The 16,430-nt window shown below is 35.6% G+C and overlaps 1 protein-coding gene across 4 annotated transcripts in view; it reads right to left on the bottom strand.

Annotated features, from left to right (window-relative positions):
* The window catches only part of ZC3H6 (zinc finger CCCH-type containing 6), a 47,413-nt gene that overhangs the window by 21,041 nt on the left and 9,942 nt on the right, over window positions 1-16,430 (bottom strand). For 3 of the 4 annotated variants that reach the window (XM_032469770.1, XM_032469773.1, XM_032469772.1), the window contains exons 2-3: window positions 7,415-7,595; window positions 4,214-4,336 (exon numbers count right to left, since the gene is read on the bottom strand). In XM_032469770.1, the coding sequence (XP_032325661.1) occupies window positions 4,214-4,336; window positions 7,415-7,595 (304 nt within the window). Of the gene's footprint in view, window positions 1-4,213; window positions 4,337-7,414; window positions 7,596-13,404; window positions 14,122-16,430 lie in introns of those variants that run through there. The other variant, XM_032469771.1, reaches the window with a different exon arrangement.

Here is a 16,430-nt window from a genome sequence, read left to right as displayed (position 1 = left end):
GCTTTTAATTAATGTTAATTCAATTCTCTGATTTTTCACAGCCTTTACGAAAATAATCTCCATAATTTCTACTTTTTTAAACAGAATTATCCTAAATTTTCAATTTACCCTTCCGTAGTTTTCCCAACTGCAAATAATCCTAGTAGTTCTCCAGTGATGCAAACCTTCCATCCCAGGACCCCTTCTGCAGTGACAGACTCTAACGTGGCCTGCTGGAGTGCTTCGTGTTTGAAGCAGGGCACCAACCACGCAGTGCAAGCTCTCCAGGAAGCACTAAATGAATGACTGGTTACACAGCAGCCCCGGTTCTCCTATCACCTCAAACCGCACATGCTCATCATTTGGAATGAACAAAATATACTCACCAGCAAGGATCTAGTAAATATTTTTAAAAGCCCTCCTAAAGATAAAAGAAATGAAAAAGACTATAAAAATTCTACCAAAGGATATAGTTTCTCCCATCACGTTACTGATTATTAAGCTATATATGCTGCTAGAATATCTGTGGGGGCAGATTTGGGTTCTGTAACACAGGAACAGGCCCTATGGCGATCACTGTAAACACGAAATAAGGGAATAGGAGACCCTGAACAAGGATGAGGAAAAAGGAAGGCAGATTAAGTCCTCTAATTTAATAGCTAGATGTTTATACTATATTCTGCTGTGGGCCTGTAACTGTATAAGTTTTTTATAGCAGATACCTGTTATCTAGTTAAATGGGTTTTTTAGGATGTACTTAGGGTAAACTCTAAAGCGTATGTGAAGGAAATGATACTGAACTTCCTCTGCTCCTAATGGCAGACTAGATAATCAGATCAGTCTTCCTCCTGAAAAAAGTAGGAAAGATAAGACAAATATTTTTTTTTCAAGCCCTCTGTAGACTTCAGAGAGCTAACAAACTAGTGAAGGATTATAGGACCATCACTCTGGAGATGAAAATGCCCAGAAGTGAGTAGTATCTGGAGCTGTTTTTGCTCTGAAAGCATCAGCCCATCATGAAACATCAGCTGAAAGGTTCAACAGCACTTCTGACTATCCCTTTAATCTTCGGGAACAAAAGGAGAAGTCCAGTCTGGAAAAAATGGAAGTCTTAGTAACCCCCACCCGCCAATTTTGAGGGAATCTCAAAACCTGAATCAGAGGCTGCAGTCCAATCTTAAGTTATCTGGGTAGCCTAGAAAAATCTCAAATCTTGAAACTAGAACAAAGCTTGTAAGAGTCATTAGAAATCTGACAAGAGCAAGTGAAAATCCTCTTCGGAGGAAATGAACACTGTTCTAGACCTCAAATTATTTCTATAAAATACACTACATTCTGTGAATACAATGCTCAGTGCACAATACAAAAACAAACAAACAAAAAAACCCAGGCAAACGAGGCATGTGAGACAAAACCACATGAAAGAGACCCAGCAAAAGCAACAGGTAACAGAAATACACCCACTAGATACTGGAATTCATGGGACAGACTTAAAATTATCTGTGCTTGCTATTTTTAAGACATTAGGAAAATTTCAGCAGGGAACTAGAAACTACAAAAATTACCTTGAAGATCTGAAAAAGAATCAAAATAAATTTATAGATGTGAAAAATATAAAAGCTGAAATTAAGAATTCATAGATAAGTTTAAAGGCACATTAGATCTCCCCGAAAAGATGAGAGAAGAGAGAAAAGAAAAAGCAAAGCATATGCAGTAACATGTCAGCAACTGGGGAGTCTGCGTGCAAGATACATGAGTTCTTTGCACCATTCTTGGAACTTTCCTGTAAATCAGTATGACAAAATAAAAATTTATTAAAAATAAGAATGAAAAAAATCAATCTCCCAATAAATAAAAGTTGAGAGAATTCACTGACAGTAAGTCTTCACCACAAGAAATGTTGAATAAAGACTAGACATACTTCAGGTTAAAAGAAAATGATACCTGATTGAAACTCACATGTACATAAAGGAACAAGGAGGACTGTAAATGAAATGTGGGTAAATATAAAAAAATCATCCCTTTTAAAAATTTCTTTAACTGAATTTTTGAAACAAAAATAATTACACTGTGTCTATAGGGATAAAGAATAGTTAACATAATGACAGTAACTATAATGTTTAAGAAAACATGAGTTACTTAAAACAAATGTGCTATTGTTTATACAAATGAGTTGGTTGTGTCCCTCACAGTAGCCCCCACAGAAGGCTTTGCATTTATTACAGTACTTCTGTCACTGTTTTAAATATTCTGTATCTTGTCTTTTGGAATTACTTTTAGTGACTGTTACTTATGAATCTCATTGCTTTTGATATTTTCAGACGCCTTGTTATCTAAAATAGTCATGCCCATCCTGAGCATGTTTTCATTCATTGGAAGAGTCTCCAAAAGACTTCTAACTATTTCTAAAAAAAAAAAAAAAAAAAAAATCCTAACTGCAAATGATGAAATTTAGATATTACATCAGTTTTTGTTGAATTGAACTGATTTAAATTTTGTCATTAGTGGTAAAAAAATAATTTAATGAATAGCTTTTAAAATGTTCTAAGAAATGGCAGCATCATTCACTCCAAAATCACTAGACACAATAAGTATGTGTAAACATACATACATACACATACACATTCTCATATGCACTTAACTAGATAAAATTAGTAAGCAAAGTAGAATTCTTTTCAAATTTTAAAAGAGATTTTAATGAAACCTTATTTATTCAATGGTCATTTACTGAGCAACCTCAACTATAAAGAAGGCAACAGAAATAGCAACTTAATAAGAACTTTAACAGACACAGTAATTTGGTTTCTAAACTCACAGGAGATTAGGAACACCAAATTAGATGAAAGAACAGAGCTCTTGTAGACAAGCATACAGACAGATTGGCAGAAACCAGGACTCAGGAAGTCTGGGATTTTTCAGATACATGCACACTGACCTGAATACTCTTCAGTGCTCCTGAGAGCATCATGATTTTTCTAGCACAAAATCAAAGACTTCGTTCATACAGCACAACAGACTTAAGAAAGATATAAAGTATATCATGTTGCTTTAAAATATTTTCTGCTTAAAACACTTCAAATAATGCTTGCACTTAAAGAGACAGATGGTAAAAATTCATGCTGAACCCCTAACCCCTAGAGGTGATGGCTGGACAACACTGTGAATAAACTTAATGTCACTGAATTATATATTTTAAAATGGTGAAAATAGTGAAGAGACATTTTCTCAAAGAAGACAAATGGCCAACAGACACATGAAAAGATGCTCAACATCAGTAATCATTAGGGAAATGCAAATTAAAACTACAGTGAAATACCACCTTGCACCGGTCAGAATGGCTATTATCAAGAAGACAAGAAAATACAAGTGTTGCCAAGGATGTGGAGAAAAGGGAATCTCTGGGCACTGTTGGTGGCAACAACAATGTAAATAATGTAAATTGGTGCAGCCACTATGAAAAACAGTATGGAGGTTCTGCAAAAAATTAAAACTAGAATTACGGTATGAGCCAGCAATTTCACTTCTGGGTATTTTTCTGAAGAAAACAAAAACACTAATTTGAAAAGACAGACACACCCCTGTGTTCACTGCTGAATTAATTACAATGGCCAAGGTATGGAAACAATCTTAGTGTCCATCAATAGATGAATGGATAAAGAAGATGTAGTATACATACAATGGAATATTACTCAGCAATAAAAAAGAATGAAATCTTGCCATTTTCGACAACATGGATGGACCTAGAAGGTATTATGCTAAATGAAATAAGTCAGGCAGGAAAAGATAAATACCGTACTATCTCATTTATATGTGGAATCTAAAAGACAAAACAAATGAGCAAACATAACAAAACAGAAACAGATTCACAGACACAGAGAACAAGCAGGCGACTGCCAGAAAAGAATGGAGAATTGATGAAATAGGTGAGGAGATTAAAAGGTATAAACTTCCAATTATAAAATACATGAGTCACAGGGATAAAATGTACAACATGAGGAATATAGTCAATCATACTGTAATAACCTGGTAAGGTGACAGATGGTTACCAGACTTATCATGGTAATCATTTTGTTACATACAGAAATACTGAATCCTATGTTATGCATCTGCAAGTAACATAGTGTTGTAGGTCAACCGTATGTCAACTTTTTAAAAAAGAAATAAAGAGAAAAATAGTTATAACGGTTAGTTGTATGTTATGTATATTTTATGACAATAAAAATAAAGGCAATACCTGAGGAAATGGAATGTCATAATCCCTGTAGAAACCAGTTCTTTTTTTGTGGGAGCTTTCTGAGTGTTCAACATCTGAATCAAGGCTGTAGTCTGAACTATCATCACTGGATGGAGAATTATGCTAAAAGAAGGAAAAACCAAATATGTCACATTTACAAATGGAAGAAAATTTAACTAGTAACTAGATAAGCTTGTTTCAGCCAGAGGTGCCAACCAACAGATTATACTATCCTAGTAGGTTCTGAAGTATTAACTGAAAAATCCTTGCTCCAAAGACCTCCTCTACCCTAATGTCACTAAAATTTTCTAAGAAAAAGTACACCTTCCTCTTTTTTCAGGGACTTTATGGCAGCATTTTCCTCATCATCCCTTTGGCCCAAGGATTTCAAATAGAAAATACTGCACCTCTGTGATCTAAAGTGATCTTAAATTTAAGTTAATCTTAAAGGAAATAAAATTGGTTCCTCAACACCAAAAAGGGTCCTAGAACACGAGTAGAGTATGAATTAATCCTTACCTAAAATGGCTTCAGAGCTCTTAATCTATTGTATAAGTACTCTAAACTCTAAAAGATACCAAAACATTCCAAACTATAAAGTAAATTCAACCCACAAATTGAACGGTGAAATTCACACCACAAGTAATTGATAGTGATTGACAAATATCAAGAATAAGCTTTTCAAGTATGAATGCAATTTCTAAAAAATAAAAAAAAATCATCAAATCTAGTCAAAATACCTAGTCAAAGTCATCACCTTCCCAGGTTGAGTACCCTCTTTAAAAAAATTCTTTAAGTTCTTCCAGTGAAGACACTGGCTCTGTATTTTATCGTCCTTACATTCCCAGCATGGATGTCTAGAACAGACTCGGTAAAAATGTGCGGAACTAAATTAAGCTCTTGATGCTTTTATGGTAGAAGGACATTTGCCTGGTATAGCTTTACTCGTTTTTTACATCTTTCTCTTGTTTGTAGCTTAGAGTTGGATTTTGAATTGTTGGGGAATACATCTTCTGGTATTTAGAAAGATCTGTATTTTTGTTTCAATTATTTCTTCCATACTGCCTTTTCCCAGTAACCTTAGTCCCCGTCCATTCTTTGCATATTATTAGTTTCCCAGTGGGACCAATATTGAAATTAGGCAGGAACCTTTTCTTCCACTTCCTCTCTTTCATTCCCAGGATAATAATTTGAAGTGTATTTTTTATTCAAATATAATTTGAATTTTATTTTTTAGTTAACAACTATAAAGTAACCAATAAGCTTATCCTGCTTACCACATATTCTTCAGCTTTTCCTGACTTATTTTTTTTACAGCTGTAATGTTTTGATCCATAATATTCTTCCCCCCTTATGTCCATCATTTAGTCTTAGTTTTACAAGTAAATATGTAGTGTATGTAGATCACTCTTGCCTTCCCACCAGTCATTCTGGTTAGTTGAACTTGTTCTCTAGTAGATTCTATGGGAAGGCTCATGATAACAATATTTCCTGAATTCTATTATATACAGTTTTTCTGAGGACTTCATATTTGAAGGTTAGTATTTACCTGGATATAAAATGCTTGGCTCACATTTTATTCAAATATGTTATTCCATTATCTTCTGGCATAAAATGTTGACATCAAAAATTTTAATATGAATCTGACTTTCTTTCCTTATTAAGTGACTTGGTCTTTTTGCCTAAATGACCAAATGATCCCCACCTCCTCCTTCCCCCAAATTCTGTTTATGCTGTTTGACCATAGTTTGTATTATTTCCTTATTTTTTTTAAAATCGTTTTGAAATATTAGGTTAAGTTTTTCATATGTTTTGTGGGCATTCTTTCTTTTCTGGAAGAATATCATTCTCTTCATTTCTCTCTCTCTCTCTTTTTTTTTATAATAATAACTTACGTGGAATGTGATCATGATCCAATCTTACTGCTTGTGAGTAAAAACAGGAATAAGCCAGGAAAACCCTCCTAGCTTCACTCCTCTAGGCTTACTTCTCATGTGGCTCGTATGAAGGACGAGGAATGCGGCCATGAGCCTTCTGATATATGCCACCTCTCTCCCTTCCCTCATTTTCACCTGACATTTCCTCCCTTGGCCCTCGTATTCTCGTCCTCCCAACCTGGACGCTACTCCCAGCAGTCACCTCCTCAGGGTGGGGCTCTGTCCCGGGAGAGATTCACTTGATTAGTATCAGGAGTTCATCAGTCCCAGACTGTCCCAGCACCACCCAGTTTTACATGGCCACCTTACATGCCTGTGTGAACTGGGATCCAGTCAAGGCCCCTTCAGTTTCCATTGCTGTTTCTCAGTCTGGCCAACAGGCTTTGCATATTCACTGGGGACTCATCCATTTGCAATGAACACTGTTGGGTAATTTGTTTTCTGGAAGTTCCTTTCCCTCCCTTTGCTTCATTACACACAATTGCTGATCCTGTTCTAGTCTGGCTGCTGCCTGTGGTTTGGCCTTATCCATCTGTGTTTTTGAAGTTTGTTGAAATAACCTGTTACTTCACTTTTTTGGTAGACGTTGCCAATGAGTTTTTGGTTTTGCTATACTAGCTGCTCTGTTTTAATGGTGGAAATTCAGGGAATTTCAAAAACTACCCCACTGCTGCTGCCAACTCTTCTCTAAGTTCTCTGTCAGCATCGGTTTCCCTTCTTCTCAACCCAGTCCATATTATTCTCTACCCAGCACTCAACAGTGCTCTTGATAGCATTTGTTTTCAGTTGGTTCCTGCCTCTCTCCTTCCCATTCCAATGTAATCTCTGTAAGAGCAGAGATGGTTTCACTCATTACAATAACTCCCAGCAGACAGTGCAGAGATTTCCACAGCAAGTATTCGACAATACCTATGAATGAATGAATAAATGAATGGATGGACAATGCCAGTACTGTTTATCTACATCTGTAAAGAATGAAACTTTCTTTCTTTAAGCTTTCAGTATCCCTGCATACAATCTTCCATCAATTGAAAAGATTTATTCTACTTTGCATTAAAGTCACCTTGATTATTTTTTTAAGTCTTTAAGATAATTCACTTAATTATTATGTTCAGAAAATTTATTAAGCACATACATAAAAAGATACGATCTATGTATTTTATAAGAAAATAGGAAATAATTTATACTTTATAATTTTCAGTGTTTTATTTATGAATAACTTTTTATAATTTATCAAAAGAATAAAAAATAGATTCTAACTAACCTTATGTTTCTCACGTTTTCTTCTTTTAGATTTTTTCTTCTCTTTTTCTTTCTTATGTTTTTTTCTTGATTTTCTGTAGGCTTTCTCATTTTTCTGCTTTTCATCCTCTTTTGCTTCCTGTTCTTGTGTTTCTTCAAATCCTGCATCATCTATTTCACCATCTTCTAATTCACCATCTTCTCTGTAGAAGACAATGAAAATTTTAAATTTTGAGATGTCAATTCTAAAATGAATCTTATAGAAACATTTCCAAAAGAAAAAGAAGCACACGCCAAGAATTTAAGTTTTATTCATTTAGCTCAGGGGTTGGCAAATTTTTCTATAAAGGACTAGATAGTCACTATTTAAAATTTGCAGGCCACGTATAGTTTCTGTTGCAAATTGGCCCTTTTTGTATAAACACCCTTAAAGAATGTAAGAAGCAGTTTCATCAGCCACAGTTTGCTAAACTTCGATTTAGATTAAGAGCATCGACTCTCACCAAAGGAACAAATGAATGCACGAGTGCACTACTATCTGAAAGAAGTATTGCAGTAGCTACCATCTACTAAGCTACTGTAAAAGAAAGAGAGAGAGAAAGAGAAATTAAAACACTTCAGGAAGCAAACCTAACTGCAGGAAGGAATTTTTAACTTAGTGGCCCACAGACAGCTATAAATAGCTTTAAAATAAAAGCAATCTATATTAACTCTCACCATCAGAGTAAGCTTCAATGAGTAAAATCTCAATAGATAGATAAGTAACAAAACCTGAACCACAAAAGCAGAATAATAAATTCTTCAACTTGAATCTGTAAAAAACATTCACAGTAAAACCAAAACCTGAATGCTACTTTCCAAATACTAGTATCTTTGCTATTATGGAGGCTAAATCCTAGAAACAAACCTTTCTATTGATCATGACATTTTTATAGTTATAATGCCAATATGTTCATTAACAGTATTTTTAAATGCAAATTAACCAACTTATCTACATGGAAAGATAAATATATAAAATAATTTAAACATTTAATCCTGCTTCCATACAGTCTGAAAAATGCAAACTACTACAAACATTACATGGTGATGCAGAAAAGACAAATATCTTTTATCACTAGGAGCAAATGAGAAGCACCCGAACGATGGTGTGTGCATTTTAAAGATATGTTAAAATTACTAGGAATGTGTGATTTCTGAAATACAAAACTGATCATGTCACTCTCCCACTAAAAATCTTCAGTAATGATGTGATGTCTCAAATATGCTTCAAACAACCCCCTGGAGGTGAAGGAAGTGGTCTCGACAAGACTGGCCATGAGCTGGTCATTGCTAAAACTGTGGGATTTGAGTATAAGGACTTAGTCTACCATTCTATGTGTTTAAAATTTTCCATAATTAAAAAAGCATTATCAATGATTCCCTTCTGACCTGAGGATGATGTCAAAACTCCTTAACTCCAAAAGGCCCTTAACAATTGAGTTCCTGATTAACCAGCTACTTTAAATTTCTCAAGTCTCCAAGCCTTAAACATTGCCTTAGTAACTCTCATGACTGCTCCTCTCAACACCCACCCCCTCACCTCCTTCACCTAGCTAAATTCAATCTTTAGGACCCAGTTTATATGTCACTTCCTCCAAGATGCCTCCACTGACTAACCAGGCTTAGATGAGATGTTCTGTCCTAAGAACTCTCCTGATGATTCTCATTTCGTCATATCTGCACTCTACACATTACATTCAAATGAGCTGTTTATTGGTTGGGGAAAGCAGGATATGTGATTGTGTCTTTCACAGCTGTATCTCTAACCCCTGGGAAGGTGCCCTACTGTTTACTGAATGATTGAATGTAAAATATCCACAACTCTTGCCATTATAGAACAGACACATAATATCACCTTAAGTTGACTGTGAAGTCAATGTCATTTCCCCCCAGTTTCTATCATAAAATAAGAGGAGTATGTCTATTTAGGTGGACTTGAAAATTTCATGTGAGGTAGGTTTGACATACTGATTGTTAATTTAAAAAGTTCTGAGCTTTATAATACTGTAATACCTTATGGCCCAAGAAAAATGAGTACATATATATTCACCAAAAGACAAATATAAGGAAGTTCTCAACAGCTTTAGTCATATTTGTAAAAAACTGTAAACAACCCAAATCTCCATGTACAGGTGAATGGATAAATTCTGCTTGACTTATATAATGGAATACTATAAAGAACAAAAATTAACTAATGTACTGCTCTATAAAATATGGATGAATCTTATAGACATAATTAAAAGCAAAAGAACCCAGACACAAGAGGCAATTGTTTAATTCCATTTATATGCACTTCAAGAACAGGCAAAACTAATCCATGGTGATGTAACTTAGAATAGTGATTACCTCTTGGAGGGTTATAACTGACACAAAGGGAGTTCTAAGGAGCCTTCCAGGGTGTTAAAATATTCTATATAGATGGATAATGGTGATTACTACATATATACCTGTGTGTAAAAATTCACCAATTCTTAAAAATTCATTTAAGAACTGTGTACTCTACTGTCTATATGTAAAATTTTAAATGCAAATAACAACAAAACCTACAGCTGTTCATCCTTTCTTTTACCACCACTCTCCTCCAACTTGAGCTCCTGAAAGCATAAAAATTTTTATATCTTAAAACCACTAATTTATATTTAGCATTTTGACTAGAGCTATTTAAATACATATAGCACTCAAGCTGAAAACGATACGTATGATTATATTCTACTTTACATGAATTCTTTACCTGTGAAATACGGGTATTTATATGTTATTAAACATAAAACATGGAAAGTTTTCAAATTTTTCTTTCTTCTCTCCCTTAAACTTTTACCATTTCAGCACTGTAAATATATGTTTGGTTACAAAAAATAGGAGAGAAAAAGGAAATAAAGAAAAGTGATCCATACTTATATGATTCCATGCTTCAAATGCTTTAAAAATTCAGCTTTGAGTACATATGGAAATCAAGTGTGGCATAATGGAAAGAGGAAGCCTAGTGGGAAGAAAGCTGGATTCTAATTCTAGTTCTGTTACGAAAATAAAAGAAAGTTTTCTTATTGAGCACCTACCAAAGTATCAGATAGTAATCTAGCTCTGTGAAAAATTAACAATAGAAGAGACAATGGAATTAATTAAGAGCACTTGGGATTCTCTAGATTTTGAATTAGCTCAACACTATCATGAAAACTGTTTTGTTTACTAAACCCAAGATAATTTTTTAAACTTAATAAATAAAATTATATAGGTCAATGTATATGGGTAACTTTTTATTAATGTAAAAATAATAATGATCATGTCCTTTTTAGAGAATCATATTCATGTTATGGATATGTTCATAACTGTCCAGTTAATAAAATTATTTTAAAAATAATTTATCTCTTAAGCAAATCCATAAAGACAGATCAGAGAGAAGAATGGGAAGTGACTGTCAATGAGTATTGAGTTTCTCTTAGGAGTGATGAAAGTGTTCTACAATTAAGACAGTGGTAATTGTACAACTCTGTGAACATCCTAAAAACCAGTGAATTGTATGTTTTTAAAAGTGAATTCTATCTCAATAAAGTTGTCATTTAAAAAAATAATAAAATAAAGTTAAAAAAGATTTTATCTCTAGATTTCAATATCCAGATTAGCGACAACTAGAGAAAATCATACTATGACATAAACTAAAGACTCTGAAATGGGTCAATTCCCTCACTGTCCATGATATATTCTTATTCGGAGGTAATTATTCACTAAATCCTTATAAATTGATATGCCTCAATAGAGAAGTCTACCTTTCTCCATTCTGGTATTGTTGGCTATTAAAGTAAATTAACCTGAACCAGTCTTACCTCCACAGGTAGTTTCTGCTTTTTCTTTATGCTTGCCTAAAGGCTCCTGTTACAAGCTACAGACCAGAAACGAGTCTTTTGGAAGAAACACAAAAGCCTCAATAAAAGACTATCCAAGTACTCCTGATGGATGATATTACAAAGACATTACTCCTGAACACAAGTTTCTTGGCATAAGCTGACATGATCACTACAAAAAAGACATTTTTTGGAGTAGACAATTTCATAGAAGTAAACTGCTTATTCTAAGACCAACAGACCACAATTCTCTAGATGCTTCAAACACTTGCCTGTAGCACTTTTCATGCTTCATTCTAATTCACCCTATCATTTCTCCGTTGTCATGCACGATAATACGGGGGACTGCTCTGTACCGGCGTCCTGGTAACCTTCACTTCTCCACACAGGCTACACAGGCCAGGCTCAACCGCAGGCTGACCTAAGCCTTAGCATTCGCCCCGTGGTCCTCCAAAGTAGGGAAAGGTGGGCAGTTTTGGGAGGTGCTGCTGCCAGGCTACTTCTCACCCACCTCCCTGTTTTGTGGGAGCCTGCTGTAAGGCAATTTCTCATCCACTTTTCCTGGTTCCAGGAGGGTTTAGATTTTCCACCTTGCCCACTCCCTACCATACAGCTGCAGGCTAAAAACAAAAAAATCGTGTAGCTGCAATATGGAGTATACTGTTCCTCAGCACGAGCGCCCTACCACTCACGTGACCTGTGATTCTCTGGCCTCTGTGGTTTCGGTGTTGCCCTGCTGGATGAGAGACAGGGGGAGCTGACCCCATGCTCATCCTGCACTTGTTGTCTATGTATGAAATTAAATATCTGAATCTTTCTGGCTGAACCCGTAAGCAGGCTTCACAGAAAACTTGTTTGGGTCTAGGATTTGCCGAAGCCCACTCTGGCTTTTCCCTTCAACCTGTATAGCTTATAGGTCCCTTTAATTAAGCCCTGATCTAACTCCTACCTTACACCTCCAAACTAGATTATTTCCCCTCAGGGAAAATACTGGCTGGCCATACTGGGGCCATGGAAGAGCTACCTGACTTGAGTTTTTGTGATTTGATGTTTATCCCCAAACTGGACCTGGAACATTTACATCGTAGATGGTTTATCTTATTTCAGATTCAGAAATTTCAGAAAAAGTTTCTCTTTACAAATTACCAATGGTAAAATCTGGATACCTCCAGCCTTCAAATCACTTTTATCCTTCTCATTTACCCAACATTCTTACACCCTCTGGACTGTATATGGTTTGCAGAAACTCATCTTATCCCTTTATGACTACCTACAGCCATGGCGATTTTTCCTTGGTTTGTTTTACTCCCCAAGCCAGTCTTAGAACTTAGTCAAAGTCTCAACCCAAATACAAATTCCTTCAGTAATGGGACTTCATACAAATATATAAACAAAATTAAATATTTTAATTAGCTAATATCTTCCATAGTCCTATGATAACCTTTGCAAATTTTGTTTAATTCTGTGTAAGTTATCTGTACCTCACAGGCAACTGAGAACTCCTTTCTCTCACTTTGTTCTAAGTGCTCTTTTGTTTTCAAAACTATGTGTGGCCCTTCTAATCTTTATTTCCTGAGTCAACAACATGCCTTCTTGTATCTACTTCATCAAAACCTAACTTGCATATATAAATAATAAGTATATATAATAATGTAGTAATTAGACATTTTTAGATATTTCCTTCCCATCTCCTTCGGGAGATCATACTTCTCTGGGAATCTCTGAAGGGACCCATCTCTCTAGACAAAAAACCCTGTTACTCCCTTAAAGCTGGATACATTAGGGTTCTATTTTCAATTAAAGCTAGAATCATTAGGGTTCTGTTTTCAACTAAGGGGGTCATACAACTTGAAAAATATATTAAAAACGTGTTACTAACATTGACTGAAAAGATCAATAATACTATAAAGCCCTAGAAGTACAATAAACTAAAGTCATCAATCAAAGTGGTTGCAGACACCACCACGGCGCTGGATGTTTCGCTGGTGAGCCAAGAAAAATATTTAATACACAGCTAATACTTCCTGCTTCGCATGGAACAATACCACAGGGAAAGCTGACCAATCTATACTCAGACTAAAAGAAAAGACAACTTGGCTATCAAATGTAGAAAGAAGGAGTCTTAAGATCTGACCTCCTGATCAAAGTGAGGGAATCTTTGGTCATCACTCTGAAGAGCCTTCCAGTTTCTCCTTACAACAGTCACAGCTACGCTCACTTTTCTTTCAATGCCTGGTCTCCAGGGTCAGAGCTGCTACTTGTACAGCTGTTATTCCATCTGATGGTACAAAAATTTATTTTTGTAACAGAAGGAAAATAAAGGGACTCATATTCAGTCAAGCCAAATACCAAGGCCTTTAATCAGAGTTCCTACAAAGATCATAACCCATACAGCAGTGAACTTGTGACCTGCTGTCCTATGTCAGTGGGATGAAGGCGAGGCTGTGAAAATACAACTCTGCCAAGTTCCCAGCGTGTGCATACAGAAGTGCTAACTGTACACCCATGAGCCTAAAAGAACTTTCATATTCCCTCCTTAGACATCTTCATAAAGCAATGTCTGTGCTTTTGTGACATAAGCAGAAAAAAATCAGAAGGAAGAATTTCTAGTTCCCAAATGAACCAATCAGATCTGAATACCTAGAATTCCTCCCAATATGTAATAAACGTTTCATATTCTTCTTTATCCCTTCCACTTTCAATGTGAAGACACACTGAACTCACTTCTTACCCAGCAAGCAGATTAAAAGATTAACTCTGCTTTTTTTTTTTTAAGCTTTGGTGTAGCTTTATTAATCCTTGAGAGCCATATAGAGACTTTTATTGGACAAACTATAAAATATGTAAATAAATCATAGTTAAAATCCTAAAGGTTAAAATGATGCTTAGACTCAGATTATGTTTACCTAGGGCCAGAAACCCCTGACTGATTTCTAGATGTGAGCTGCTGATTTGACCCTAAGCATCAGGAAACAGGGTAAAGTATCAGACAACGGTACTTTCAGGAAAAAACCGGACTAGTTGCTCAAGAGAAGCACATTTTTTTTCTGGGAGTAAGATCGGAGAGAAATTTCTCCTCTGAGTCGTCATAAAGGCAGTACTTTCTGATACAGAGGACAGTACCTGAGACAATGGACACTATCCTCAATACTGTCCATACAACCCACATAAACAGTTCACAACTTACAGCATGCCCCGGTTTGAACCAAGGGCATGCTGCTTCAGTTCGAATGAGGAAAAGCAATTACATGAGGAAACAAAGTAATACTGTCCAAATTCACCACTGTCTGACGTTTTGATTTAATCCAGAGATGAAATCCACAACAGCTAGAGCAGCAGTTCTCAAAAACTGTATGTTTATTAGAATCTTCTGACCCTCAGCAAAAAAAAAAAAAAAACCATTCATTCATTTAACACATATTTATTCACCACCGACTCAGTGGGGATACAATGGTAATCAAGAAGGAGATACGGTTTTCTTCTCTCACAAAGTTTTCAATGTAGTGACAGGGGAAACAGATATCAATCAAAGAATCATACAAATAAATATAAAACAACAACCATACATGAAGCAGGTAAAAAGTGCTATGAGTGCATACAACAGGGGAAAGTCATCTGTCCAAGGAAGTCTGGAAGTCTTTCCCTGAGGAAGTCAAGAACGAACTGAGATGAGGAGGTAGCCTGGGAGATAAGGCGTAGGGGAAGGGCCTCTGGCAGACAGAGAAAACAGGATGAGCAAAATTCCTGTGCAGGGGAACTGAGACAGGAACTGAGAGGAGGCCAATCACTGGATCACAGAAGGAAGCGGGGAAGCTGGTTCACAATTGTGCTGGACTGATGGGTAGCACTAGATCATGCAGAGCTTTGACCCTGCTAGGAGTTTCTCCTATAGAAATGAAAAAGCACTGAAAGCGTTTCCAGGAAAGAAGGCGATGTAACTAGATCTCCATTTTGAAAGATAAATTTGATTGTGAGTGAAAAACAGACCTAGAAGAGAAACAAAACAGATGCAGGAAAAGCAGCGTGCCACTGCAATAATCCAGCATGGGTCTAAAGCAGAATACATACGGAGACTCTGAAACTAGACACGGCCCACTCAGATACACTCACTGTTACTGATGGGAATGTTTTTTTCTCCATCAATGTTGAGGTAAAAAAAAAAATTAGCTAAAAACTACTAACACTGAGAAATGAATAGACTATTATCCTTCGTGCAATCCTCTGTGAACATTACATTCCCATGATTTATACCTTGAAAATGTTACCTCATTATTGCTGAGGCCATTACTTTGAATAGGGTCAACATTTTCCTTAAAAACAGTAAGGATATGAATCAATAATATGTTAACTTTCTCTATCAGAGCAGCACATAATCCCACTCATTTAAGCCTCAAATTTTTCAAAGACGGCACTATAATTATCCGATGCAGTAATTAATATATCAGAAACATATTACTGCAACATCGAAATTCAAGCAATATAACTTCTTGGTAAACTTCCCAGTATAAATCTGGTGCATGGTGCAGAGTACATCACGAGGTTATTAAATTTAAAGACCTTCTGACAAAGAAAAGGAGTCCTCAGAGGGAGATTTATGCTTTTATTTAAACATATTTTCAGGAAATAACAAAGATTAAAAGCAAATGAGCTATACATTCAACTAATGAACTTGGAATAGTGCAAACCCGAAAGAACAAGAGTGAAAATAATCAATATAAGGGCAGAAACCAACAAAATGGAAAACAAAAACAGTAAGAGAATACAAATAAAACTACAGGCTATTTTTTTTAAAGCACCACCATTCACCATTCACTACAGCACCAGCTAGTCTTAGTCCTGCAATTACTCAAATCTAGGTACTAACAAATAGAAAATGTAAATGATTCCATCTTAGCTGTACCTTGTTAAAAAGAGAGTAAGTTAACTTCATTTCCCCATTACCTTGGACAAACCTTTAAAAAACTTCGGTCCGTCAGAGGATCATGGATGTATGATTTTAACAAATAAATTTAAGAATATTTCTCAGCAATTTTTAGTCTACTTTTTTATCACCTAATTCTTTCACTATTTCTCTATCTTCAATTCAAACTGATGTGCTCATGATAAACAGTAATTTTGAAGTAAAATAACATAATCCAAATTTGTAGTTTAAATGTTATT

This window comes from Camelus ferus, chromosome 28 (assembly GCF_009834535.1).
Source record: "Camelus ferus isolate YT-003-E chromosome 28, BCGSAC_Cfer_1.0, whole genome shotgun sequence".
Classification (NCBI taxonomy): domain Eukaryota; kingdom Metazoa; phylum Chordata; class Mammalia; order Artiodactyla; family Camelidae; genus Camelus; species Camelus ferus.
This window is presented reverse-complemented; position numbering and strand designations above follow the sequence as displayed.